At 35.6% G+C, this 27813-nt stretch overlaps 1 protein-coding gene across 1 annotated transcript; it reads left to right on the forward strand.

The window, feature by feature from the left end:
• Positions 1-27073, forward strand: LOC128551328 (deleted in malignant brain tumors 1 protein-like). Its single transcript, XM_053532171.1, has 26 exons — positions 1-60; positions 3859-3947; positions 5592-5640; positions 6803-6941; positions 8651-8817; positions 10562-10718; positions 12983-13152; positions 13571-13727; positions 15079-15233; positions 15474-15630; positions 15905-16071; positions 16594-16750; positions 17048-17220; positions 18677-18818; positions 19017-19201; positions 20018-20168; positions 20396-20562; positions 21350-21494; positions 21859-22010; positions 22286-22452; positions 22791-22932; positions 24811-25013; positions 25522-25614; positions 25937-26120; positions 26489-26618; positions 26775-27073. Exons 2-26 carry the CDS (start codon positions 3876-3878, stop codon positions 27022-27024), a joined length of 3831 nt encoding a protein of 1276 aa, XP_053388146.1. The 5' UTR covers positions 1-60; positions 3859-3875; the 3' UTR covers positions 27025-27073.
• The last annotated feature ends 740 nt before the right edge of the window (positions 27074-27813 follow it).

The raw sequence follows: 27813 nt of genomic DNA on the forward strand, positions 1-27813 counted from the left end.
TGACATAATTCATTTTACGCATTCGTTTCAACAGGTGATTTGTTTTCAGCGCAGGAAACTGTAAGTTTTGCTTTCTAAATATTTAATAAAATTTTCCCGAGAAATACTTTATACCGGATTTGATGCAGTTTCATGAAGGCTTCCAAATAAAATTTAGGAATCAGTAGTTTATCTAAAATAAATTAACTGATCATTTTTGTACAGCTTGCTTCAAGAGCAAATTATTTGATAAACTTAAGAGTGTTTTTAATTCTTAACGTTTGTCAACACCGGACTAATGTCTTATTTTACTGAATTTAAGAAAATCTTACCGCAGTTATCTATTGGGCAGCCATTCAAAATCCATTGATATTTTACAAAAAATAATTATAAATAAATAAAAGCGGAAATGCAAAAATGTTCGCAAACAAAATGTATACAATAAAGACAGAACAGATTACACTAGTATATTGATGACAAAGCATTATTATATTTTTCTGAAGGGAAATTTTAGCATTTCAGTCCAATAAATTAAGATTATGGCCACTGTTTTCTACAAAGCGCCAAACTTTCGACAGAGTAAGTGGCAATGGTGACCTTGTAATCATATCTATGAAATATTGTTAATTCTGGTTCTAGGTTTAAAAGCAGAAGATTCTTATAGAATCTCTCAGTCATTATTCATATAAACAATTATAAACTGATGTTCAAGAAGCTATAAGTTGAGTTCTGTAAAGTATTTATTGAAAGTATTGAATCAAAGATTAAGGTATACCATCCATCACGAAAGACTATTTGACGCTGGCATTGTTTTATATGGATATTCCTGTCTAGGGTTCAAACTACCGAAAAGAAGAAGAAGAAGAAAAAAACACTATTTTTACTATTTGATTTTTTATCCCCTTTTAATTATTACCGTTTTATTAAGTTGGCTTTTCGCATAAAGTGATCAAAATATTTTTTCTTTATAACCAAAGAAAGATGTACATCTTGAATGAAGACCAGGCTGAAAAATATCTTAATGGTCAATTTAAAATCTAATTACTTGAAAACGAGGCGGTAAGCCTTTAAAAAAACTGCGCAATTTAAAGATTTTTGAGAGCGACATTGATGCAGTCATCTGTGACTTTTACACCAGTATTTGTTTTTCTTTTTATTCCGTTCCTTCTCGACTGGACGGTATTACGCTAGGAAGTTGTTTGAAAATATGTAAAATAGACCGATGCTTTCAAATACAGTGGAACCTTTTTTACCTTGTTTTATGTGCGATAGCTAACACCTGAAAACAAGCTAACATAAAAAGACTGTTTCTAAATTATATGAAAATTATTTGTTGTCGATGGTATGCCGCGGTATGTACTTTATTATATATTTCGACATATATTACAGTTAAAGTCATTAAAGTTAGGTTTAAATCTAAACAAAGCTAAATTTGTAAAAAATGCTGGAAAGACGCTTGTAACTAGTGTGCGTTGGCATGCGCGCATTTCGTTGTGACGTCCTGCTGCGAGACAGCAAAACATTTTATTTCGTTTTGGAGCACTCGCCAACACGCCAGAACGAAACCTTTTATAATCACAAACTAAGATGATTCGTTCTGTTGCGTTTTATGTTTCGTTATTTCACGATGTTAATTTCGTTTTGTTGCGTTGGCGCACGCGATAGGACGACAAATCGAAATGTGATAAGATTTACATAGCGCCTTTTCAAAAGCGCTTTACAAACTCAGGTCGTCAATTTCATCCTCTGTACTGCTAGAAACAGAACAGATAAAGAACGATCTGATACACGCGGATCCGTCTTTCCTGGGAAGAACCAGTGGGAGATAATGTAGGTGGGAGACAATAGGAGTATCTCAGAAATTTCCAGTGCCTAAACCGGGATTCGAACCCCGGACCTCTGGACTGAGTTAACCGTCTCACAACTAGTCCACCGTTGCTTAAAAATGACTGATTAGATGTATTTTAGTTATCTATTTAGAACTATACTTCCTTAATTCCGAAAAATAACACTCAACTTTGTTGAACTGTAGTAAAAAATGTATCATGTTTTACATCTCAAACTCAAGAGATTATAGAAATTAATATATGTATGAATAAATAATTCAGCCTTGTAAGTGACGTCATAAACACTAAAATGGCTGCCTCCACGGTTAACCATTTTCTTAGTAGTCCGATTTCAAAAATTCTATAATTAATGTTATGAATGTTAGGACTATAGCTTTCATACGAAATTAGGTTATAGTTTAGAATGTCGAATATTGACTGCCAAACGGTACTTGTCAAATGGTAAATATCCTAAATAATGAATGCGAAATGCGGAACAATAGATGCCAGGTGCTTATTGCTGAGTGCTTATTCTGATAAAGAGGTAAATATATCGGTGGATAAATGCATCTGTCAAATAGTCACTGGCCTTCGTTATACAACTTTGTCTCTGACTTAATTTTAGAGTAAACAATTTCGGCCCAACGCGACCGGTAGAACGTGATGCTGCTTCATAACAGCCTTGTAGAACAGTATCAGTTTTAATTAATTGAAAATTACATTAAATGGTTTAGGAGAAACAGATGATTTTCGCATAAAGTTAAAACAATATGACTATTTTAACTATGTGGTGATCGTCATGATAATAATGATGACGATGATAATGATTATTCATTCACTCATTCATTTGTTTGTTGGGAAGAGACTTTGATGCTTTATGGGTTGATTGGTCGAACTATTGATTTATCGCGTTGTTGCGTTGCCTTGGCGAAACCATGGGAATATGAGGGCGCAAACACATCATATTAATTAACTCGGTTACGTAACAACCTGCAGGCAGTGATTTCCGCAACTCGAAACCTAAACTGTGGTACCAAAATGTCTTAGTAGATTTTGAGTGTTGAAACATAACTTCTAATAAAATGCCTGTCATTGATGGACTGTGACCCTTATATGGATACATATTTTTGCCAGCATTTCGCTTTCGTTTAAGACAGCTTACCGTAATTGAAACCTCGTTTTCTTTGAAAGTATTTTAGGTATGAATTTTATCAGGACTTGTTTCGGCTAGATCCATGGATATTTATTTCTTACTAAATAATTAACTTCGTTCCCAAGCATTTTCTGTTTTTAAAGGTCTCTTTCATTCCAGTTAAAGATGTTTAAAGGACATAATGGCATATTTGAGTACTGTATATCTTTTATATGGTAGCCATTTATACACAGATATAATGGCATGTGCCCGGTGCCAGTTAGGTGGAATGCATTCCTTGAATTCAAGCAAGTTTATAGTGACTTGTTTTACTAATCAAAACAAATGTTTCTTGTTGGTACAAAACGCAGACAACTTTAAGCGTATAACAGTCCTATAAAAGTATGTATATTTGGGAAATAATTTCAAGCTTTGTTTAAATATGAAGTCTATGTAGTAATGTAGCAAAGTTTTAGAAATACACTTGTATAGTTATGGTCTTCATATAGGCAAAAAGTGTTTTATTATGTTTTATTATATTTGAGCAATATAAGATCATTTGAAGTTTGGCAGTGTCTATTTGGAAAGCGATAGTTTGTATATATTTGTGATTTATATCAAGTGGTCGTTAAAAAAAGTATGACCATTTTAATTTGAAGAATTCGTCTAACTTAATTGTATATTCAGCGAACTTATCTAAAATCAGTCCAAGTTTTCAAAAAAAAAAAAATAAATAAAAAAAAAAAAAAAATCGACATCTACACTTCATTTTATTTTTTTTGATCTATTCGAAAATGACATTGTGACTAATATTACTAATGCAGCCACATTGTTTTAATATTACGTTGACAGATTTATTTATTTTATTCAGTATCAAGTGTTTTCTATGTCACAGATTCACAATTTATGACATTATTTCAGGTAATTTTGTAAATGGAATGGATTGCATAACCAAGTCTTCTGTTGTGACGGCAGTGTACATGGTTTTAGTCAAAACCATGCGATTTCTTGTAAGTCAATGGATAATAAAATACCTACACATCTTATAGATAAACATAGGCACGCATCTGGTTTTGAAAAGTGTGACCAGACTGTTGTCTGATGAAAATGAATCACAATAAATGAATATCGTGTGATTTAAAGTGAAGCAAAGCATTTGGAAAGAAACATATCATTCTTATTTTCTTATCTGAGACACCCATTTTGAATATTGCGTTCACCTTTATGATTTATTCAGTTGACAATGTAGCAATGTAAAGTTATTATCCTTTGAGTTTAAATTCCTTTAAGTTCCTTTGTACAGCTTTTTCATCTTCATGTAGAGTTTTGCAGTAAGATATTGTGGGTCCGCTTCACTCAAAAAGCTTAAATGGTCATAGAAACGTGTCCTGAAAATGTTTTGCTCATGTCAACATTTGCGTAATTTTGTTCCTCTTTGCAGTTATTGTCAATTTGTATTAAACATATGCGCACGTTGTCCATAATGTACATTGACTCAGCTCGTATAACTGAAAACGACAGTCGACTTTATATTTTCCAAAACTGAACACACTATCATGGACTAGATGGACTTTTGTCTAGTTTCTGGGTTACAAATCCGAAAAACTAGGGGTAGTGCATAGATATATAATAATGATACAAACTTTGGAAGGAACAGTGACGTTGTTTTACTGAAGGTAAATCCTGGGTTCTGCTTAGTGACTTACAGGGCAGTTATTGAGGTATATTTTTTGCAAATAGTTTGCGTATATAATTATTTAAAATTAAGATGATGCACTCAAGAAATCATTGCTACTATGGTAGCCATAATTGTTGTTAGACATATGACACTTATTTTGCAATTTTATAACTAATTAACAGAAAATTTCAATTAAACGGCAAACACTTAATAATGAATTTATATCTTCTATGGACTTCTTTGTCTGATAAAAAATGGAATATGTTGTCTCTCAAGATCGAATTACACTGTGTCCATGAAAAATGCTTTATTGTTTATGTTCGAGTGGTCTCAGTCAGTCATCGTCATTCTAAAACGGTATTCAGTACATGTCATTCGAAGATAGATAGCACTAAGGCGGGGATAATAGCTTGATAGTGAACTTTTTCTCTCCCTACTGATGTAATCTATTCACGCGGGATATTAGCGTAAAAGCTGACACACAAAGATTACAAATCAGAGTGCACAGTCATATGTTAATTTCCCATAAAAGGTGAGTGTTTATGATAGGTTTGTACCTTTATTTGTCAAAATTTGCAAAGATAAAAAATCCAGGGTTAAGAGGATTGTCCAAGTGCTAACATTTTTGCACTAAATTAAAAGACTACAGTTAATACATAACAACTAATGGCATATTCTGCAAGTGTCAGTAGTCAAATGTAAAAAGATTTGTCAGAACAAAGAAATATTCCCTTTACATCCACATTTTATATTGTAAACGAACTTCTAGTAAACGCACATATGGATTAATTTGAAGGCATTTAATAAAAAACAAACTTTTCAGCCTACTATAAAACAAACTATCAGTTAGCTTTTGGTATATTTTAAGAATGTTAAAATCTATTTAAGACATACTACAGTCATGAGTCTACAGTACTAGCGATGGGAAAATGGCAAAATAAACCACACAAAAATCATTCAATTCTTTCATTGACAGGTACTTCTTGCAATTTGTAGTCAAGCTCAGCAGCAGAATATTACAAAAGGTACGAGTAATAATTTCATATTATCCAATGACAACTGTACACAGCATATGAATGTGTTAAAATAATTCCAGAAGTTATATACACGTAAAACAAGGACGAAAGATACTATAAGGAAATGTCACATTCCCTACATTAGTGTATGTATGGATGTGAAAATGTTTGACATTTGCACAAAAACACCTAGACAAAGTAAAAGTAGAGTCTAACCGGTTAATAAGCACACATCAGAACCCCACTCTTAACGCCCATCATATTCCTAAGTTACTGGAAAGTGCGAAGAAAAGTTTTCCCAGCTAGGTGAATCCTACATACACAGTAGTAATAAAAGTTTTCCAAGTGGGGTGATTTCCAGATAGACAGTGGTTAAAAAAGGTGAATTCCAAATATAAATTGGTAATAAAAGCTTAATCCCAAATACAAATTGGTAATTAAAGCTTAATCTCAAATACAAGTGGTAATAAAAATTTTCCTAGATAGATGAATCCCAGATACGCAGTGTAAATAAAAGTTTTCCCAGCTAGGTGAATTCCAGATACACAGTGGTAATAAAAGGCACGATTTGTAACTCACGAAAAGCTCATGTGAGTAGTCACACACAAAAAAAAAAAAAATACGAACACTACGAGGATAGAACAACAGCAGGTCCTGCGAAACAGGCCAAAAGACCTTTGTCCCTATGGGCTTTATTTGAATTGCCTATCAAGGATTCATCCACCTATTCCGTCAGATACAATTAAAAAGAAAAGCGTAGTACCAGGCTGTGAAGGCGCTGAACACCAAACATGAGGTATGTCTCAAAATTGTCCGGTCATAACCTCTTTTGATATAACTTTACCGAATACTACTGAAATATTGTCATGACTCAGTACCTTACGAAGTTTGTAAATAACATCTCAGTTAAAGACAGCTTTTTATACACCTTGTCACAGAAGTGTCTTGAAGCATCTTTAAAATATATGGAAATCTTGATAATAATACATAAATGTTACATTAAAGCACAGGCGCTTGAAGCTCTATCAATAAATGTAAGTAATATCCACCATGAAATGGTACAAGTTGGCAAGTAAAATGGCGTAATTTCAAACACCTGTGATTAAAGTCGATATATGCTATGCTGCATAATATTGTAACTACATGTTTTTTGTATGTCCTGTTATGACAGTGAAATTATTTGGTGGATACTTCCCGTGGGAAGGGACAGTACAGTTGTATCATAATGGTGTTTGGGGAACCGTGTGTCATGACAGTTTCAGTACATATGATGCGAGAGTAATCTGTAGGATGTTGGGTTACGGCCTTGTGTAAGTATCTTCAGATAATAATACATATAAAAATACACATCTTAACTTTTGGAAACCAAACCACAAGGCGCGACGAGAATATTATTTTGTACTTTATACCTACCCAGCGAGTATTCATAATGACACACCTTATGCTGTCTTGAATGTATACATTTGCAGTTATAACTGATACAACTAAACAGTTAACAGCTAACGTTTACTTGGTATTTTCGCAATATTCGCCATACAAGAGACTCTAAGATGAGAACATTTATAAGATATTTCCGAGATTCAAAAAGTATGTTATTGATAGCATTTCAAATGTTGATAGCAATGCTATCATACTTTCTCATTCTATTTATGACCTCAGCCCTATTCTTCAAGTCACAAAATACACATAAAAGCTTAGAATTTGCAAACATTCAGGTAAATCATGACAAAAATAACGTCTTTTTCTTGCCATATTTTAGAAACAAGTTTGGTTTGACAGTTGATCATGAATCAATATAAATTCCTTATCTACACCTGTGTATCCTGAAATGATGTTTTGCTTGTTAAATAAAAGCAAATAATGCAAATGTATTGTGTGACAATTTAAAAATGGAGGAGGTCGTAAAATGAATAAACTTATATCATGGCATAATTTGAATTTGTTTAAAATAAAACATAATTTTCTTAACGTATCTGAGTGTTGTATCCCTGCTTTTCTCATGACAGTTTTGAACATACTAATAGGCATGTCACCGAATTAATTGTTTTGTTAATTTCCTATGCGCAATACAGTAAAGAAACTGAATTACCCTAAGGTTTTCTTTTGCTTTTGGCCAATGCCATTGTTACTAGAAACAGATTCTAGCAAATATTTTAGCTGAAGTACAGGTATTTTTAAGCAAATGTTGTTTGTGAAAGGTTGGCTATGTGACGTCATCCGATCCAGGTGAGTAGCACGGTCGTAAAAAGTAGTTACTATTTTTTCTAACAGTGATGATACTAGTATGTCGTGTTAGAATCGAAATAACAAGTTCCTAAGTGTGATTTTATCGTATAATAACCCGTTTTTCGTTCTAATGCGAAACAATATATCACGAAGGCTATATTCTTATGCAAAAGAACTCAAAACACGGCTTGTTCTACGATAAACCACGATTGGGAACTTATTATTTCTTAAATAACACAACTTTACAATTTATATTAGATAATTATCGTTTTATTATCCTTTTGTTCTGTTCAGCATATTCAGTTTCCAATGCTATGTTTATCTTTTGGTAGTTTTTGTGATATATAGGCTCCATAACCGCAGATTCCCTCTCTGGGTTCCGCTTTTTGTTCAGTCCATTATCATTTCGCTTAGAGCAAGCCAGACCATACGCTGCTTTTCATGGAATTGCCCTCTATGTATCATTGGAAGTTCCATGTACACGTCGTATGAACACATCTGCTGGTGTCTCTAGATTCTTTTTAGTACTTGGAATATGTACAGATGTCGTTTATATGACTGAAAAATTGTTGAAAAAGACGTTAAACCCGAACACACACACACACAGATGTTGAGGAGCTTGAGGGCATGGGCGGTAGCATGCATTTTCACTACCGTTCATTTCATGAACAGGCTTATTAAAACATAGTGTGCAACATTTTCATTTTGTCGTACTGGGCGACGAAGTATCCACTTTTTCAATTTCAATTATATCTTTACGTGGCGTCTGTTTTCGCTTATCTTCCCTTTGCAGTGGTTCGGCTCTTACTAGTGCAACGTTTGGGATAGGTTCTGGACCAATCTGGTTGGATGATGTAGGGTGCAACGGAAACGAAGTAGATATTGACCAGTGTAGCAAAAACAGCAACAAGTGGGGTGTGCACAATTGTAACCATAACGAAGATGCGGGTGTTAGATGTGGTGAGAAAAATCGCATTATAATCTGCATGCAGTTTGATGTTATTCGTATATGATTTCAACGTTTCGTGTAACTTTAAGCATCATGTTAGTATACATCAAAAGTTGCAAAACTTTGAATTGTTACTCTCAATGCTGAAAGACATTTCTCCAGAAAAAAACTCTCCTGCGCAATTAGTACAAAATGTGCAGGAGAGATATCTTTCTTTTTTTTCTAAATGACAATCACCACAAAAATAAACAGTCAGCCTGCATAAGGAATAGGTAGTACCTGAATGTGAGTTGGAAAAAAGCCAATGGCCTACAAAATGATGTTAGCAATTAACAAGACTAAATCAAGGACGTGAATTTTCATTGGTTGGTTTTATAGTTCCTACAAAAAAAACCTAAATAAAATGGTGTTTGAAGTCTGCTCAGAATTTTTTATGCTTTGCGTTTGGACTTTGAGAGAGGTGAAAGAGCTAAAAGTTACAATTATAAGACAATGTGTTTATTTTTAGGATTGTAGGGTAAGGCATGTTTTATTAAAATTTCGTTTAGTATAATTGTATATTTTTATGATAAATGCTAACGTACCATAGTGGGTCTACTATTTTATAAAGGAACTGCTATAACATTCACATACTGAATACGTTATGAAACATAGGCAAAGAATTATGGTTCTGTACAGCTATCCAACATTTCTAGCCTTACGAGGTTCAAGACTTACTATTGTGTACAGGTAAACCGTTCCAGAGTTTTCAATATTATATCATACCAGACTTATATAGCGCCCTTTTCATGATAAACACGTTCCAAGGTGCTTTTAGACATAGCACAAAGGCAACCACTCGGGGCACCAAATTCATCCTCTACTTGAACAGACGCAGAGCGATATGACCAAAGGGACAGAGTGAGATAAAAGCCCCAAGAAGAGAGAGAAATCCTTCTTTAGATACAGGTCTGTCTGGCAAACTTAGCCTAGCTCTGCGCATTGACAGTCTGGTTCTTTAGCATGCCCGATACACGCGAAGCAATCTTTTCTGGGAGGACCAGTACTGGTCTCTTCATTGGGTGGGAGACACTCAAGAGCATCTCAGAAATTTCCAGTGCCTGGACAGAGAGTCGAGGTCACAGTGAGTGTTAGTGCAGGAACAGTTTCCGTGAGAATCTCCGTTTGAGATTCAACCCATGACCAATAAACTTAACAGGCATATTGCATGTTGATAGTACATGATCTCAACAGATACTAAGGTCAGAGTGGCTGTTAGAGCCAAAACCTTTTCTTTTCTATTTAATTAGACCTACAATCCGCAGACAATGGGTAGTAAATGATTTCTATTGATTATAAAGTCAGTCGATCAAAGGTCAACTTCAGAGTCACTGTTAGAACAAATACCGTTTCTACTTTTTAAAATGCCTTCACATACAATCTTAAAACTTTGCAGACCCGTTGCTATTGCGCAGTAAATGACCATTATTGGCTTAAAGATCAAAGTTCAATGTCAAAGTAAAATCGCTAGCTCTCCCTTTGATCTACGATCGTTTAATTTGTCAGATACAGTATTTATATATAGTAATTGACTCCAATAGTGGGTCACAATGACGGTTAGTGCCTAAACCGTTTCTTCTAAATATCTTGCGAGCGCCTTGACATACGATCCTAAAACTCCGGCAGACGTGTAAATAATCCCTTCTGCTTTGATGCCAATGGGCCAAAAGCGAAGTCCATAAGGATCTGGCTTATTGAAAACACTTTATTTTACAGATACTTTACACATGGAACTAAGACTTATTGGCGGCAGGGGTAATTTTGAAGGGACAATTGACATCAATTATCAGAGACAATGGGGTACAATATGTGATAAAGGATTTACTAACCAGGACGCAGAAGTTGTCTGTAAAATGGCAGGATTTAATGGCGGGTAACTACATATTTTTGGATCGTATACCGTTTAGTTTAGAATTGTTTATCTTCGCTTTAGTAATTAATATTACAAATACCAGATAATTTTCCGGTATTCATATGTGTTTCTCTTTAAGTTACTAATGTGAATAACTAAAAACGTGTGTGCTATTGTATATTACGTGTGTTGTCCATTATATCTCGCATGTAGTAGCCGAGACATATTAATTAAGAGCTGTCCGGTTGTCTGTCAGTATGTCCAACTATCATTATGTCACAAAGTTTGTCCATGCAACTCTTCATACACCACTGGAAGAATTTACACAAAACTTAACAAGAGTGATCATTGCCAAGACTATTTGTATTCGTCATCGGCAGTTGGATGTTTTCAAACTTGATGATATTTTGGCCACTTCTATTATAAGGCGGATTTTTACCGTGATCGGTGCCGGTTCGGTGATTTTAAGAGGAGTTTTGGGCTTTGGCTTATCAAATTTCATGATGTTTTGGCCGCTTCTATTATATTATTTTGTGGATTTCCACCAACTCTTACTGGAATGATCAGTGCCAAGCCTAGTTATTCAGATCATTGGATGTTCAGGTCCTGTGTTTTACAGTGGAGTTATGATCCATGATTTTTCGTATTTTACCCATGCTGGCATATCTTAGGATCGTACCTGCATATATCGGAACAATGTGTCCACAATATCACAGTTTGAAAAATCCGTATTCTTTCATCTGTTATTATTTATGAAAGAGCCAGTTACTTGGCACTGCAAGTGAAAATGAACGGAAAATGAATGATTTCAGTTTTCAAATACAGGCTTATATCCCAGCTCAGTTTTCGCTTGGCTTAAGTGTAAACACCATATTTAAAGATCGCGGACTCAAAAATGCCCAAATCAGAGTTTCGCATAAGCACTACGTGACCGTATAATTTGATACACTATTCCATTTTGTATCATACAAAATTTTGGTAAAAGTTGTTGACCGATAAATGTATATGCACGAAATCAAATGTCAATAGACGTTTCACGTACGGTTCATGTTCATGATTGTGTTCGTCTACATTGACTTCCATTATTTGCAGAGAAATAAACATAAAATAAAAATATGATATAACATTTCCTGAATTCGTCCGATATGCTTTCAAAATGGATACTCATCCAAATATATCGCAATATCGCACATAACAGCCTTATAGTATATACAGCACGTCTCACCTTTGGATAGAGAGTAACGGCAAATAAAGCGCTCCGATACGACAAATATTGCTTGGACATCAAAACACCAAGTATGACTTTGTCGTGTTGGTATGTGGACGGGATACAAATACCCCAGAATAATAAATATCTAATTTGTTTTGTTGTTTATTGGCGCGCTTCATTTGTTGTTCTCGCATGTTGGTGCCCTTCAAACGCACCAACACACCAGAATGAGATAAGGGAAATCAGCTACCATAGTCGAAGGATACTCGGCAACAAGACCATTTCTTAGACATGCAGGTATCTCTCTTCTTTTTAAAAATATCTGTAATTTAAAAGATTGCGGTTCAAACGGTGGATATGCACGAATACACTGTGCTCACAAACATTGAAAACAAAATCTTCTGAAACATCTGCTTGTTTACGTTTGGTTGCATGACAATGCCTGTTGTTATAAGCAATCCCTATCCACTACATCGGCCAAATTTAGCATGTTGCAACTCTTCGCTTTCAAAAAATAAACAAAAACTTGCGGGGTGCCGTTTTTCAGTATGCTAGGAGAGCCTAAAGAATATCAAGCTGCAGCGTTGAAAAAGTGAAAACGTTTAAAAATTGCATTCAAGAGTGACTCTTATGAGGGAATATTAACTCTTTCACAAACGCATGTATTTTAGTGAAGGTTGTACTATAGGATGAAAAGTTTTCGTATACTAGTATAATCAGCTACCGATTATGATATCTAACAGTGCTAAATTCTAACGTATATCATCAAACCTACATTTCCCGGATGAGTAACTCAGTCCGAGCATTTTCCCGGAACAGCAAAAAAACAAACAAAAACACACACACACACACACACACACACACACACACATTGAACTATTTGACTTCAAACGCGTAACCTGATTGTACAGATATGATATGAGATGAAAATTTTCAGTGAGCGCCACAATGGAAACTGTTTGACGAAATATCAGTTCAATGGATATTGAACTAGATAAACAACTATTATTTACAATATTACCACAGGATAAATTAAAATATTTCCCAGTCGGAATGATATATTTTATGTTTTTAGAGTAGCTGTAAAAGGTGCAAAATTTGGAGAACTCGACTACGGTAGGATCTGGGCAGAAAACCTTGGCTGTCGGGGAACAGAACCAAGTATCAAGCAGTGTAGTCGATATTCCTCGGTATTTGCTGGATCAACAACATGTAATCATTCAATGGATGCTGGAGTAATCTGTGGTAACAAAAATATGGACTCGTTTATTTCCGACTTGTATTTTATTTCAAATTGTGTCAAGCGTATCTTCTTTTACAAAAGGTAGATCTTCTAATAAAAGGCAGATATGACTGTTATACTAATGGCCAACCTAATGTGTGCAATATCAAATAGAAACTATCAGCTTTGATAGTGTACAGGTTTCAATTATTTACATAAACATAAAAACAATTAACAGTGAATTTTTATGCAATTGTAAAACTATTAACCTTTAAAGTTATTATAACTGAGAAAACTTTTACTTCAATTAATGTTAACTTCTAAAAAATCTGTTAAAATTTTCTTTCTTGTTATTGCATCATTTTTTATAATTATCTCGCTCTGTATGAGCTTTTATGACATGTAGTGCATGAATTGGTATTCATTCTCTATCACTTATAGACCATACTCCAGTACGACTAGTTGGAGGCCAATATCCATTTGAAGGTCGCCTGGAAGTGTACCATAATGGAGCGTGGGGAACAGTTTGTAAAACAGGATTTGATGCTTCTACAGATGGGGTTGCGTTTTGTGAAATGCTTGGATACAACTACACAAAGTTAGTCAATTAAAAGCATTTCATCCATCCCATTCCATCTCTATAGAAATTCACGAGCAAATACACAGTCACTTTTTAGTAGATTCCAGCTCGAGTTATTCAGGTCCGTCTCGACAAGCCGGTAATTACGACAGGGGTTTTGCTGTTAGTGGTATGCCGCGGTATTATTGTGTACTATACTATGTGTTCCGACAAAGGTTACAGTTACATGTTAATATTAAAGGTCAAATATCAACTAAGGTCAGGCTAGCTTTTGGAATCAAATACAGGAAAGACGCTTATAATAGAATAAGATCTAAATCAAACTCATTCCTGTCACAAATGGTTATCATTGATGTGTTCTGTTAGGATCATAGATGTTTCATTGCTTCGCCCTATGGATCGGTATAGTTGAAACTCAATAATTTGACTTTCATATCTATGTTCCTACATATAGTGAAGAAAATGGTGCTGTTTTGTCGGCATTACGAGCCACATCCAGCAATTATACCTGTTTTGCCGGCGCGTGACTGGTTTTGTTTTGTCATGGCGGCCCTTTGAACTGTTTAACGTGACGTTAAAGACAACATTTCTACGTAAACTTACAATGGTCGACATTTTGAATATCAGTATAATTGACTTTTTTCTGCTGGGTTTAACCATTTGCCAAATATAACAATCATCAACAGTTTTCTACTTTAATTTTATCCGTCTGTAAAGATTGAAAAGAGAACAGCCCTGTTTTAACCAGTATTTACAGAGAATCACTCTGTATTCAAAGCGTTTAATTTAACAAAACACATAACATTCTTGTATAGTAGTTTTACAGCACTCTTACCCCCCCCCCCCCCCCCCCCCCCCCCCCCCCATTTTTTTTTATACCTGCATAACATTAAACTGTACTTGTTGGGTTTTCGAAGCAACCCGTCTATAATATTTTTCCATTACAGCTTCTTTTTGTTGTAGGCCTGCTTTGCAAATGCGTGGCTCTATAGCTGTGTTTGGAGTGCTCAGTGCTTCCTGGAAATCTACACTTACCTTTTATCTTATATTATCGTTATAGTAGTCAAAGCAGTGTTATTTTCATCGACGCAATTGTTCAAATTGTAATTGTGAAAGTACAATAAATTTTAAGGACATTTTGAGAGTTAGATTGGCGATTTTGTTTTCTGAAATGAAAAAGACTATTTCTGATTTCCATGAAATTGGCGAAAAATTATCTATTTCTAATATCCATGAATTTGCCCACTAATTTAATTGTATGTTACTAAGAAGAAGCTAATGCAATGACTGTCAGCCGCCGCTTGACTCAGCGAAACATACACTGAATTAAAACAGTTGAATCCTGATACATGCAATTTTACTTTTCAAGTACACCAACTATTTACAATGTAACTGGAGGATCGGGACCTATCTGGCTCAGTAATGTTGACTGCAGTATACACACAGTTGATGTTGAATTCTGTGCTCATGACGGTTGGGAAAATACAACATGCAATCATGATATGGACGTCGCACTAAGATGCCGTAAGTTCATTTTTGGCAATTGCAGAAAAGGAAACACAGCTAAATGTAAGTAGTAAGATTTTAATTGCAAAACGTGAAATAAATTCCAACATCTGTTATGTATTTTAACAGTTATAGAAATATGTTGATATCCTGGTAAATGTTCCTCACAGAAATTGCCAGGTTGACAGTCAAATTCTTGTCTAAAATACAGAAAAAGGAACGTCAAAATTGTTATTTTATCCTTACATGTAACACCAGGACATACCAATATTCAGTTGAGGGGTGGATCCGGAGCTTGGGAGGGTAGTGTTGAAGTATATCTTGATGAAAAAAGTACTTGGTCCTCAATATGTGATTCTGACTTTGGTGAAAAAGAGGCTGAAGCTGTCTGTAGTATGTTTGGATATAATGGCAGGTGTGTTAATACAATAAATGATAATTTCTACAATTAAGTGATGTGTTCAGTTATTTGAAACAAAAGTGTATATTGAATCTTAAGTAAAATCTGAGAGTAGAACAACCTCGTAACATCGATCTTTACAACACTATTTAAAACGTACAGACCAGAAAAGATAGTAAATTGATAGCATCTTATTTTAGTTAACATTTCAATATAGAACAGCACTGTTGGTATTCAGGTTAATCTTTTGATTGTGAATTTTATGAGATTTTAACACGGAAACTTTCAGGGACGCCCATCATGTTGAATATGCAGCGGGATATTTCTCATCGAGCTACTCACCAAAAATTGGCAATTTGACCTGTACCGGAAATGAGACAGATATTAGACATTGTTCGGCTGTATTCCGTACCAACTCTTCTTGTACTGCCAGTACTGCCGCCAGTATTAAATGTAGTATGTATCAAGTTTGAATATGATATCATGATAGTCCACTTCTAAAAGCTATTTGTATTTAACAAAATACCCATATGCAAAATTGTAATACATCATTTCATTACCTTCAAAATACCCTGTACTTCCATAAAGTAGGGTACACTGAAGTTCTCTCCCCAGGCGAGGCGTATATTATACGTGACGATTTGATAGCAGACTTTGTGTCTGAAATCATTCGTTATCCACCGCTAATTCACTTGGAGAAATTGCCGGTTTCTTGTGGAGAACAAGTTAGTATTGGTACAAAATCCAAAAACAATGGTTAGGTTAACAGAACTAAAATACTAATTTAAAACGGCGCCTACCCCAACATAAACAAAATAGCTTGCCTATAATTATCTAGAATACTTTATTCTTCGTTAACATAAATGAAAGATTTCGTTTCTTTTCAAATCAGATCCCACTTGGTCTTTATTGTTTTCGTTACAAAATCGTATTAGCCGAAAGTTCGTTTTTTTTATATTAAGCTTCATGTTTATCCAGGGAGTATAGATGTCAGACTTGTGGATGGTCCACACAGCAGTGCAGGTAGAGTGGAAGTCTATCATGACGGACACTGGGGAACAATCTGTGACAGTCAATGGGATGACGAAGATGCCACTGTTATATGCAAAATGTTGTCAGCGTATCCATACGAGGGGTAGCCATATTGGTTTTCTCACTTTTGAACCATGTTCAAAAAATACGTATAACGTTTAGATATGTAATATTCATTGTCTAATTCAAAAAGATAGTTACATTTTGTTTTCGTTTTTGCTCTAAAAGCTACGTATCTGTTTAAGTAACAGTTTTGTTTGATATTACGATTAACTAAATGTTAGCATACACTTTTTCGGAACTAGATTGTTACATCTTTTTAAAAACAAAACGTTGTAACTGTAATAGCTTGAGATAATTCCTTTGGCTTTTACTCCACTACCGTAACAACGAATTTCAGTGAGGTGTTTGGTAAAGCTGTAAAATCATCATATTTTGGACGTGGTGAAGGTCCTGTCTGGCTTGCTGATGTACGCTGTAGAGGAACAGAACATGACATTAAAGATTGCACAAAAAGCTGGGCAGGTGGCGTGAACTGCGACCATACTAACGATGCCGGGGTCATATGCAGTTGTAAGAGCATTTTAAAATTTTATACAGAGCAAACATGCACGGCAAACGTCACAGTAAATTAATCTTAATTGAAACCCGAAATAGTGACAAACATCAACTGAACAAGAGCTCGTCGAACACGAAATGCCCCCATTGATGCATTCAGTAATTGCACAAGGTACAGAAATTATACGCTCACTGTAAACAAAAGTTCTACTGTTCTGGTTCAACCTGACCTTGACCTTTAACCTATTGACCTAAAAATCAAGAGGGGTCATCTGCTGGTCATGATCAACCTCCTTATTAAGTTTCGTGATCCTAGGCGTTCTCAAAGTTATCGTCCGAAAAGGGTTCAACTGTTCCGGTTAATGTGACCTTCCCCTTTGGCTTACTGACCTCAAAATCTACAAGGGTCATCTACTGGTCATGACCAACCTCTCTATTAAGTTTCATGATCCTGTGCCCAAGCGTTCTCGAGTTATTGTCTGGAAAAGGTTTAAATGTTCCGGGTCACTGTAACCTTGACCTTTGACCTACTGACCTCAAAATCTATAAGGGTCATCTGCTGGTCATGATAAACCCCTCTATCATCTTTCATGACACTTAGTTTAAGCGTTCTCAAGTTATCATCCAGAAGCCGTTTAACTCTTCCTGGCCAATGTGACCTTGAACTTTGACTTAATGACCTCAAAATCAATAGGAGTCATCTGCTGGTCATGATCAATCTCCCTATCAATTTTCCTGATCCTAGGCCCAAGCTGAGGTATCATGCGGAAACCGTTTAACTGTTCCATGTCACTGTGACCTTGATCTTTGACATTCTAACCTCAAAATCAATAGGGGTTATCTGCTGGTCATGACCAACCTCTCTATCAACTTTCATGATCCTAGGCCCAAGCGTTCTTGAGTTATCTTCCGGAAACCGTTTAACTGTTCAGGGTAACTGTGACCTTGATCTTTGACATACTGACCTCAAAATCAATAGAGTTCATCTGTTGGTGATGACCAACCTTCCTATTAACCTTCATGATCCTAGGTCCAAGCGTTCTTGAGTTATCATCTGGAAACCGTTTAACTGTTCAGGGACACTGTGACCTTGACCTTTGACATACAGACCTCAAAATCAATAGGGGTCATCTGCTGGTAATGACCAACCTTCCTGTAAACTTTCAGGATCCAAGGCCCAAGCGTTCTTGAGTTATCTTCCGGAAACGGATTGGTCTACATTCCGACCGACCGACCAACCGACATCTGCAAAACAATATACCCCTCCTTCTTGGAAGGGGGGCATAATAAAGACTCTTTATGTAGTACTCGTGAAATAGTAATATATTATTATATATCATTATATAGAAGTATATGTTAGTGTCATGTGACAGTGCCAGATGACTATGATATGCAATTCATTCAGCAGACATCATTAATGAAAGTCCATATATTTAAAGATATTCGTTTGTTTGTGTTTTTGCCCAAAAAGACCCGTACCAGAAGCGCCTTGCAAATGGGAGAGACCAGTCTCAAGGACGTGTAGAATATCTACATTCTAGTTGGAGGGCGTACTGTGGACGTGGGTGGAAGGTGAATGATGGAAAAGTTATATGCCGTGAGGTAGGATATTGGTAAGTGGAATGACTTTGATTTTTCGTTGGATGCAACAGCTTCTTAAAATATTTTACAAGATATATACGCTTATAATTGTAGATGACACCTTTGTAAATAAATCTAAGACATAGATTAGATTAATTTATTTGAGTTTTCTTTAGTCGTACTTACTGTTTAATAAACCTGATTGCAATTCCTTACACATTGTCTTAAAGGAATGTCGATCCTGTTATACGTTACAATGCCTCTTATGGACCGGGCAGTACGAACTATGATCTACGTCCACAGTGTGAAGGTGAAGAGGGAAGCTTTGAGATGTGCCGATTTGATAAAAAGTATGCGACAGCCACGTGCACATCCGCGGAAAGTGTTGGTGTGGAATGTCGCCCACAACCTGCCAGTGAGTTTTTGCATCGCATTCGGAATGGTTATAATTCAAATTGTGAAATAAATCGACAGTTTAAACGTTGTGAAACTTTGGATTTAGCATTAGATTATACGATTTTTTCATTGTTCATCGTATAATAATAATATCTGTCATGTGTTTACGAATCAGATAGAAATATCCGTCCCGAGGGCACATGCGCATTGGGCGGTAAAGAGGCTTGCCGAATTACCGCCTATGCGCAGGTGGCCGAGGGACGGATATTTTCATCCGATTCGTAAACACATGACTGATATTTTTTCTTGCATATCGTATACATATTAGCATTTTATTCTGGCAGGCTTTTTGTTGCATACCGTATTTTACAAAAGATAGACATAGTTTCTTTTTAGCACTCTTTCTTATAGTGGAGAATGAACACAAAGCGCGGGAAATTAACGTCCGTAAGCAGAAGTGACTGACGTCATGATGTTTTACGTTACGCGCAATAACAAAGTTCCACTTTAGTTTTGTCGTTTGTAGCGTAACTTTATGTTTTTACGGTAAACTAACGTATTTTGAATCGAGAAATATACAATAAGGAACGGAGAGAAACTGTCAAGGTACCTGCTTTTTTCGTATTTTACATAAACAATATATCATCAGTGCATGAACCACTAGTTGTCATTAACAGCACGAGAGTCATCTGGCATGGGGGGTGCCAGATGGGATTTGCCGGCATGGGTAAAATCACCGGAAACGTTAGTCCGGTGTGCAAGAAACTAAAATCCTACTTTTACAGAATATTAAAATGATTTAGAAAATTTATTGATGTTGTTTACTTTTATTTAGACAAAAATAACGTTCGAGTGGTGGATGGTGAAGGACCTTGGCGTGGACGACTCGAAATTTTGACCAACAACACATGGGGTAGTGTCTGCTACGACTTCTGGAATGCATCAACAGCCCTGAAAGCTTGCGAAACTTTAGGATTCAAATATCTGTTAGTTGAAGGCAAAATTACTTTTTAAATATGTCCATTTGATTTTAACTGCCAAATCACGGACAACACCGGTATTCCTTCCGTTATGCGAGATCGTCATATGTGTTTACTATTAGTAAGTTAGTAACCTATTAATTTTCGAAGCTGAATAATCGTTTAAACTGAAAATAATCTAAGTATTACTTAAACATGTCTTAATTATCAGTATTATCTTATTACTTTACTAGGAGTTCTGACGCATCAAGTTTTAAAATCTCAAGAGGACTTACACCAATGCATTTTAAATCTATCATCTGTGATGCATCTGACTTAAACATAGGTTTGTGCAAGGCCAACTTCAACATCAGTGAATGTGAGCAGAGACATGCCGAGGCTGTAGGTGTTGATTGCTCAGGTTGGTCTACTGTTTTAAAAGTTTATTTGCTTGTTTTAATTAACAGTTTCAATAAATTTCATCGGTTAAGTACCACCTGGTCTTTGCATGTTACTGTCAAATTCCTCAAATGAATCTGAGGCAGAGGACGAATTACTTCACACATAATGCAATCTGCAATGATCACAAAGAACATACGCTGAGCTAACAGGGACTCAAGAAATACGATCCCTATGTTGTCCGCAAACTGATGTTGGCTATGAAATGCATGTTCTTTGATTATTATCTAGTATTTGTTAAACTTAGCTAGCATTTTACTGTACTAGAAGTGCTGTACATAACCAGTTGTATAGAAATAACTAAATTGAAATTCTCATTTTTTTGCATAATTTATTTGCCCTTAGTCACAGTGATAAAATATCATGTTCGTCAATCTTTGTTTATACTAATTTGCTTTAGCTCGATTGTGATGAAAGCGAGAAACCAATACTGATGTCATATGAAAAAGTGTGATTGTGTGACACAGTTCAGGTTATATGGTGAATTTCCATCTTCAAATAGAGGAAGAACAGAGGTGCTCGTCTCAAAATTAATTGGTAAAACCAGCGCCCTTCTCAAAGTCAGCTTGATTGTTTCTAACATAACGACCCAAGCAAGGTTCGAACACACAGAGAGAATGGGCAAACACATCTAGGTTAAAGAGCTTAAACACTCGGCCAAGGAGTTCCTACTCAATTATAAGTAATTGTTTATTATGGTGGTCTTGATGATTTCAAGCTTAAACCGTTTGTTACTTTCCTTTTATTAGCTGGAATAACAGTTACACTATCACAGACATATTCCGGTCAGGTAAACATCCATAAGGCAACAAACGCATCCGTGAATTGGTCAGTTTGTCACAATACTGTGGACACTAACGTTGCCAAGACTATATGTGCAATGGTTGGATACAAGTATGTTGTAAAAATTTTCTGTCTGTGATATTGAATTTGAGACTACATATAAATAACTTAAAGTAAAAATTTTGATGACACAGAAACCTTCATACAAAACACTCCCGAAAATTATATCATTTTCAACAAAAACTGGTATAATGTTAATTGTTGACTACATTTTCATAAATTCAAGATAGTAATATATTCATTATATATAACATCATGAAGTTATTTCGTATTATCATCTAGAAATTAGTATGTGTAAAGATAAGCATTGCATGCAGTTTGACCTAACATTTACACAATAAAAAGACTTACATATACAAGGGAAAACTGTTGTCAGTTCACAACCTGATCAAATAAACGACTTCACACCTTTCAGCAATACTGCACCAGTTATATCCGCTGTGTCATCCAGTAACCCTGTCCTGTTTACAAATATATCTTGCAATGGCTGGGAATCACACTTATTACAATGTACAACACAGAGAAATGGACCTTCGTGCAGTCAGAAAGCAGCAGTGAAATGTTTCGGTAAATAAAGAACCGAAACGTATGAGGGAAAGATAACTTTTTTTTACTGCTTGATATAAAGTCGAAATACTCAGACTACCTTATATATGAAATGTAATCTAAATATTTAAGCTGTATTATGAATCTTTCTCATGTGTATGATACACTTTTCAAATTGTACTATTTAGACTCCCACATAGTAACTATGGAAATAGAAATCAGAGCAAGTAAACATGAGTTTTGTGAGGAAATAGAATACAATATAAAAATGCAGTAGAACATGTTGAAAATTTCAGATTGTATACAAACATTGAATACAGAATCTGGAACGGTATTATCTAGTGGTTATCCAGGCTACTCGTCGAACACCGACTGTTTAATTGTCATCAACAAACAAGGAAATACGGCATTAAAACTGGATTTCTCGGACTTTCAAGTAGCCGGTGACGGTGATTATGTAGAGGTTTGTATATTTCTATCAGCTGTAGATATCAAATAAAATATCGCTTATTATTTTTGCTGGAAAAAAATTTGGTTATTGTTGAAGTTTAAGCTAAAGGACATGTGTTAAAACACTAAAAATCCATCTGAAATGAAGACAGCACACATGTCTACCACAGCGAGATTAATAATAGATAATTTGAAAAGGATGGAATACCGGTATTAGGTAATCTTTTTTTACACAGGTACACATGGAAGATCCTTATGTTGCAATTAAAATATCTATTAATGTAAAGCTACTTGATGAAAACAACCTAATATTGCTTGCTGGTTATATTAGAAACAATATCTCTATTGCAGGTAAAGGACGGAAATGGTAAACAGTTAGGATATTTTACAACAAATGATAATATTCCATTTCTAGTTTCAAAAGAAGGATTCTACATTCGTCTCAGATCGAACGACAATGACAACGCTAGAGGTTTTAATGCTTCTTGGAGTCGTAAGTTGTCTCTATCATTGGTCATTTTACAAGCGGCTTTAATGCTTCATGGAGTCGTAAATAGATTTTGTTGCATCTCACTGAAATTCAGCTTAAAATAAGTATATTAAACAGTGTTTAGTCATTAGATTAACGTGAAGCTATATTATGATAATCTGAAGCAATTGAATGTATTGAAGGTGATAAATATCAACAAGTGCTTCCAGGAAACAGCAACAAACTAATACTCAAAAACTTTGTAAATAAAAAGTTACCTGTAATATACTAAATGCCATACAGTCATAACTTTGTATAAATGCAAGAAGAACTAGAGTTGTCACAAGAGTTACGAATTATACCCCCACAATATGGCCTTGTCACAGAACTAAGCCAACGTCAAAGCTGAACTTGCTTGACCTTTGACCTACTGACCTCAAAATCAATAGAGGTCATCTGCTGGTCATGATCAACCTCCCTATAAAGTTTCATGATCCTCGGCCCAAGCGTTCTCAAGTTATTATCCGGAAAAGATTTAAATGACCTTTGACCTTTGGAACCCTAAATAATTATGGGTCATCTGCTGGTCATACCTCCCTATTAAATTTCGTGATCCTAGTCCCAAGCGTTGTGAAGTTGTTGTCCGGAAACCGTTTAAGTATTCCGGGTCACTGTGACCTTGACCTGTAACCTGCTGACCTCAAAATCATTAGGGGTCATCTGCTGGTCATAACCAACCTCCCTATCAATTTTCATGACCCTAGACCCAAACATTCTCAAGTTATCATCCGGAAACCGTTTAACTGTTCCGTGTTATTGTGACCTTGACCTTTGACCTACTAACCTCAAAGTCGAACTTGGCCTGTATTTCATGATGTTACATTTGTGTACAAATATTAAAGATCCTAGACCCAAGCGTTCTCAAGTTATCATCTTGAAACCGTTTAAATGATCCGAGTCACTGTGACCTTGACCTTTGACCTACAGACCTCAAAGTCGAACTTGGCCTGTATTTCATGATGTTACATCTGTGTACCAAAAATTATGATCCTAGGCCAAAGTAATCTCAAGTTATCATCCGGAAACCATTTAACTGTTCCGAGTCACTGTGACCTTGACCTTTAACCTACAGATCCCAAAGTCGAACTAGACCTGTATTTCATGATGTTACACCTGTGTACCAAAATATATGATCATAGGCACAAGCGTTCTCAAGTTATCATCCGGAAACTGTTTTACTGTTCAGGGTCACTGTGACCTTGACCTTTGATCTATTGACCCCAAATTCGAACATGACCTGTATTTTCTGATGTTACACCTGTGTACCAAAAATTATTCAAATCAGTCAAGGCTTTAATGAGTTATCATCCGGAAACCACAAAAACCAACAGACCGACCGACCGACCGCCAAGCTCACCCCTATATACGCTTCCCCCCCCCCCCCCCCCCCCACCACCACCCCCAAACTTCGTTTTGTGGGGGTATAAATATGGAACCTGTACATTGCATGTTAGGTTATCGTTGCAAACGAGTGCGTGAAGTGTCAATACATTCCCACTTGTGGTTACTAAGATATCAACTTGCATACAAAAAGTTGTTATTTCAATAAAAGGTATAACTTCATAACATGCAAAATAGGGTAAAGGAACCTCTGTACTATATGTCACATCATTACAGTGAACAAGTGCGTAAAGTTTCGAGCATGTGGCTGGTGTAATACCAGCTTACATACCTATACAAAATCTAACACGGACTAAGACGTCACGCAGACACAGACGACGACGACGAGTGAGTGAGTGCAATGATTGATTGGTATAATAATGAGAAATATCAAATTTACATAAATGAGTCTGAATAAGATTTGTGTATGTTTAACTGTTCGATATTTTTTACCTATTTAAGCTCTACGTATAATTGATGCTGTACATATGGGATGCGCTTCTAAGGGTTGGAATGTAGCAGTGAATATGACCATCCTGCGTGTACTATATCCGGACACTGGCGCATCTCAGATTAAACTGTCGGAACAAGATTGTACAGGTCAGGTAATGGGGGATCTGGTTGTGTTCAAACAGAGCTACACAAAATGTTCGACAACATCAAAGGTAATAGGCCAATTTATACTGTATTTCATTATTGTATACACCACTGTTTTTATACTTTACGCCCCTTATTGCGTCAATAAGATTGAATATGCCGACACTGGCGAAGAAAGATCCTAAGCGAACAACAGGCCGAATATTTTTATAGAACTTGACAGTGGTTATGAACGCCAAGTTGTATATAAACAAACCAAACATCTATTTTTAAGTCGTTAATTGAGCTTACATTTGATTGTTTTTTAATTCTTGAGGTCTACGATATGACAAGAATATCAAGAATTTCTGTTCAGGCACTAATTAGGGCCATTCGCAGCGTTACAGTTATACAAAACAGATCTCCAGTTTTCATACAGATATTGAGGAATTATCTAATGATCATATATATCGGTAGTAAGAGTTTGATACATTTGGTGTAGTCTCAACCTTGGCATGTCCTTAAACTGAGCTTTCAGATACTTTTTTCCAAACTTCGTACTTATTCTATTTTCTACATAATATTTATCTATTTTAGACAACCGGAGATACATTGATATACGACAATCAACTTGTGTATCCGGAGTCCAGGACACCTTTCCCAATTATAGTTCACGGATATAGATGGAGGGTATTTACAAATTTATACATTTTTCCTAAAATAGTTTTGTTTAAATATGATACTAAAAACAAATTGTTAATAAAATTTTGTTTTAGTTTTAAGTGTTTCGGTGTAAAAATGGATACTGTAATGTATTGAGGGACACGTGTTTACCGAACAGTCCCTGTTTACAGAAGGGGTCAGTTTAATAAAGTTTTAATTTTATCAAGGAACGTTCAGTAGAATATAACGTGATGTACAAAAATGCGTTGACATTTACCTACTAATATCCGTTTTATTTTCACCCTTCCTAAAAGACAGACAAAATACGGTTTTATCTTCTTTTGATCAGGTTGACGTAGAATGTGATGTATCCAGAGTGGAAGAAGTATCTACAAACTTCCATCCAAACCGAACAATTATAAATGAAAACCAGCATGTTAGTTCCTCGTCACATTACAAATCAGAAGTGAAGTTTTTCTCTGATGGTACATTCTACAAGCAGATATTCGGCAACCCGATATCACTGAAAACTGGTAAATTATGTTCGGTATCCTAATACATTGAAAACTGGTAGATGTCTGAGTTTGGTTTTGTAGCCCGATATCGTTAAAGAAAACTGGTCAGTTTTGTTTTGTAACCTGATAGATTTGAAAACTGGCAATTCATGTTTGGTAAACCGATGTCACTTACAAGTGGCAAGTTTTGTCTGGAACCAGTATTCGAGTGGCTCTAAAATTAGTTATATATTGATTATTTCAGTCAATTAGAATTTCGTTTTTTTGGAACGGAAACGTTGGTTGTATTGGTTAGCTTTAATGTTGACTTTGAACTCAAAGTCATCCTTAGATAAATACCAGTTTTACACATTATATAATGCATGTGTTTGTTCACAACACTTCAGGCGATAATGTTTATGTGTCTGTGACAATGAATTCTGATGATGTTCAAGTGAAAATGAGACTCCACACATGTTATACGAAGCCTGATCCTAATGCAGATGCGAGACTCACGTATCCACTTATACAAAATGGGTAAAAAAGCTATTTTATCCTTAATTCCACGTATTTTGTACAAATAATACAGACAGTATATCTTTGATGACATATTTTGTGATATCCCTTTTATAAGTAAATAAAGTATATATTCTATGTAATACATGAAGTAATTAACTTATATATTTTATTTAGGTGCGTGGTTGACCCAGACACACACATTCTGTCACAAGGAACGCACGAGACCCGTTTCGTTTTCAGCGCCTTTGAGTTTCCACAAAGTCATAACAGTGTGTATATATTCTGTAACTCCACGTTCTGCAAGACAACGGACACGAGCGACAGATGTACACAGGTTTGTCATGGTTCACCTGCACTTGTCGGCCGTTCTCTTTGGACACTGGATAGCTACGCAGACCGCCAGAAGAGATTTATGCTACCTTAATTTCTGCATTTCATGTAACAATATCATTGAAAATAAACTTTAGAAGATCTTAAGTTTAATGTTGAACATGATGAAAAAACTGTTTTCGAAGTGAATATTTTTGTGAAATAGAAAAACAAAAACATAAAAGGGTCTTCTTTGTACTTGACAGTTCAATAGAGAGAGCCCTTGACTACCCATTCATAAGCAAGCAAATTGTGCTACCAACATTGTTGTTTTCGTACGATCACGTTTGTACTTCAGCTTGGGTAACAGGTCGTACACTAACAACAGAATCTAAAATACACAAAACAGTGTTGAAGAGAAAGATATTAACGCGATACGCCTGTGACAAATAGCCGAACTTAAGCGAGGATTCGAACCCGCAGAGACATCGCGTCAGTATCTAGCAGTAACAATTACACCAGTCTGTAACAATCTGAACACTCTACCATTCGAGACATTGCTACAAACCTAAAATAAATTACACGAACTTGACTACATTTTTTTCAAAAAGAATATAGTTCGAGATATAAACGCCTATAAAACCTGTTGAAAATGGTAAATGTCTGTTTCTCAAGTACTTATTTTTTGACTTGCATTAGGACATATACAAATGAGGTAAATATGTATCTCCTTGTAAGAGACAATTCAATCTCGAAGCCATTGTTCCGAATCTTGCCTCGTACTGGGGGTACCAGTACTGTCATTCATGCCTCCAGTAAATAAGTCGTACTTTTTACCTAACAAAGTTTTCATCAATAGTAATGTAAGCTGAGCTAAAAGTGTACTATTCAATAGACATTGACC

Source organism: Mercenaria mercenaria, chromosome 19 (assembly GCF_021730395.1).
Source record: "Mercenaria mercenaria strain notata chromosome 19, MADL_Memer_1, whole genome shotgun sequence".
Taxonomy (NCBI): domain Eukaryota; kingdom Metazoa; phylum Mollusca; class Bivalvia; order Venerida; family Veneridae; genus Mercenaria; species Mercenaria mercenaria.

What these genes read in the sequence shown, in the direction of transcription:
- LOC128551328 (XM_053532171.1), top strand. Translation starts at nt 3,876, where the DNA reads ATGGATTGCATAACCAAGTCTTCTGTTGTGACGGCAGTGTACATGGTT. An exon ending in TTTTAATGCTTCTTGGAGTC is followed by an intron (nt 22,933 to 24,810) that starts GTAAGTTGTCTC and finishes TACCTATTTAAG; the next exon opens with CTCTACGTATAATTGATGCT. An exon ending in CCCGATATCACTGAAAACTG is followed by an intron (nt 26,121 to 26,488) that starts GTAAATTATGTT and finishes ACAACACTTCAG; the next exon opens with GCGATAATGTTTATGTGTCT.